General features: G+C 34.7%; 1 protein-coding gene across 1 annotated transcript in view; it reads left to right on the forward strand.

The window, feature by feature from the left end:
* Positions 1-2,500, forward strand: part of nbn (nibrin) — a 62,922-nt gene that overhangs the window by 36,941 nt on the left and 23,481 nt on the right. Inside the window, exon 14 of the mRNA XM_061881936.1 lies at positions 770-907. Within this exon, the coding sequence (XP_061737920.1) occupies positions 770-907 (138 nt within the window). The remainder of the gene's footprint in view (positions 1-769; positions 908-2,500) is intronic.

The following is a 2,500-nucleotide window of genomic DNA, read 5'->3' on the forward strand; positions in this document are numbered from 1 at the left end:
TGTTTGTGCCTCCTTTCAATTGCTCTGTTTATTGCAGTTCTAAGTGTTGCTGTTTTGGTTTTGGAATTGGATTGCATTGTTACGGTATTTCTGTGTATTGTTTTGTTGGATTGATTAAAAAAATCGATTTTAAAAAAAAGAGAATCGATTCCGAATTGCACAACGTGAGAATCACGATTCGTATTCGAATCAATTTTTTTCCCACACCCCTAGTAAATATTGTAAATATGAACATTTAATCTGTTAGGTTACAACTTCAACGAAACGCTGCTCCATGCACAGCTAACATATCAGAAAATGAATAACTGGTGAATGACGAGAAGTTAAATAAAAGGTTGTTTATCGCTAAATTTTTATTCCTCCTGATCTGTCTGTGGAGGTAGAGGCGGGACCTGTTGCATAAAACTTAAGTTTTATGCAACAAGGATTTTTCAATGTATCTTACCAACTTTAGGGGCTTTCCACTTGCTCCTATGTTAAATGCTAACTGAGCTTCTCATTATTAGCACATGATATAAACTCAGACATCTGCGTTTTGGCCTTAAGACCCATACAAATGTCTAACTAATGATTTGTGTTAAGGCTGCAAATTTTCAAGTGTTAAAAATCGACAGTTATATTTTGCTTGTCTTCCTTTCTGTGTGTCCAAAGATTGTGATCAGTCCTCAGAGCTGGAACAATCTACTTTGGTGTTGTTTGTATTTAAGCTCATGGATCGTTAAAATTCTCTCTTTTTTATGATACGCCAATTAATGTGTTTGTGTTGCAGGAAAACAACCTGGATGAAGACCACCCTAAAAACCTGATTTTGGTAGAGTTTAGATCCCTGACGGTGAACGTGCCCAAAACTATACCACAGCAGCTGCAGTCTAACGGCTTTGCAAAGAACTTCAAACGTTTCCGCAAGGTCAGCACCTAATTCTAAAGCCATCAGTACAGCAGTATATGTGTGTTTTTGAAGTATTTGATTATGTAAGCCAGGGGTATTGAAGGATAAGGCGGGCCTCTTTGGTACATTTTATTCATTAATGAGCCAAAAATCCATCCAGTGTTGGGCAATATATGCTAAGCTATCCGAGCAAAACATCAACCTAGCTTTGTGTTATAGGTGACGAGGAAAGTCAGTGCATTATCTAATTATAAATCTCCTTAATACATATATTTCAGGGTTTCTCTTGGATTTCCATTTTATATATGTATATATATATATATATATATATATATATATATATATATATATATATATATATATATATTTTGCGGTGGAGGTGTGGCAATGGGTGCAGTTAATATGACATAATATATGACGTCATGATGATTTTGATTAGCAATGATGGATATATTTTCTTTATAAAGGCTAAACACATGTTTTATATATTTTCAATAACTAATATGTGTTATTAGTTAATACAGTTTGTCAAATATTATCGAAATCAAACAAGGAATATGATTTGGTAGACTGTGATCTCTTTGTTTTTTCTCAATGTTTTTTCAATTGTTGTTGCTTATTGTAAATGGTAATTCAGGCTCCACTGTATTCTGCCCTCCCTGGATGTTGGAATTTAGTTTGCCAAATATGTAAACAGTCATTTGAATTAGAGATGAAAAAATAACTTATTATTATTATTGTTGATATTATCCACAAAAGTACATCATATATATACATTTTGAAAGAAGTGCACATACAGTACATATAGGAATTGCGTTAAATTAATTACGTTAATAAAATCGTTTGAAATAAACTGAAAAAAAGCAATGCAATTATGCAGGATAAAGGTAACTCTCACGCTGCCAGCTTAATGCTAACATATAATAGACTTGCTCATTGGCAAGCTAAACCAAAGTAGCATGGCAAATCACAGGGCACATACAGTATACCCCAAGAATGTCAAACTAATTTTAGCTCAGGGGCTGCATGGAGAATAGTCTATTCCCTGCGTGGGCTGGACTGGTAAAATTTTGGCATAATAACTTAAAAAAATTAAACACCTGTGTGAAAAAGCACCAACAAACAAACACAATATCCGAAATCAAGGTAGCATAACTAAAAATTTAACATGGTAGATTTAATCATACAATAGATTAGAACAAACCACATGTAGAAACACTATTTTACAACTTAGTTCAGGGTGCGCATCGCGTTGTCAACAAATGTGAGCACTGTGTGGAACTTTAACACTACAAAGATGATAGTCATTTTAACTTGAGTCTTTGCATCTTATTGTTTCATTATAAGGCACCCTGCCGATGAATGGTCTGTTTTCGATCTTTTTCGTATATAAGGCGCACAGGATTAAAGGAGTCTTTTTTTTTTTTTAATCGAAATGTTGTATAAATTATGTTTTACAGGTCATCTTCAATTCACTTTCTGACAGTCTCTTCAGGATGCGCCGTTTTGTGAGCGGTCTTATTTACGTGGATCACTTCGGCAGAGTCTTCTCCCCGTCATCTTTGTTGTAGCGGTGTAGCGTGCAAGGACGGGAGTGGAAGAGGTGTCAAA

This window comes from Nerophis ophidion, linkage group LG21 (genome assembly GCF_033978795.1).
Source record: "Nerophis ophidion isolate RoL-2023_Sa linkage group LG21, RoL_Noph_v1.0, whole genome shotgun sequence".
Taxonomy (NCBI): Eukaryota; Metazoa; Chordata; class Actinopteri; order Syngnathiformes; family Syngnathidae; genus Nerophis; species Nerophis ophidion.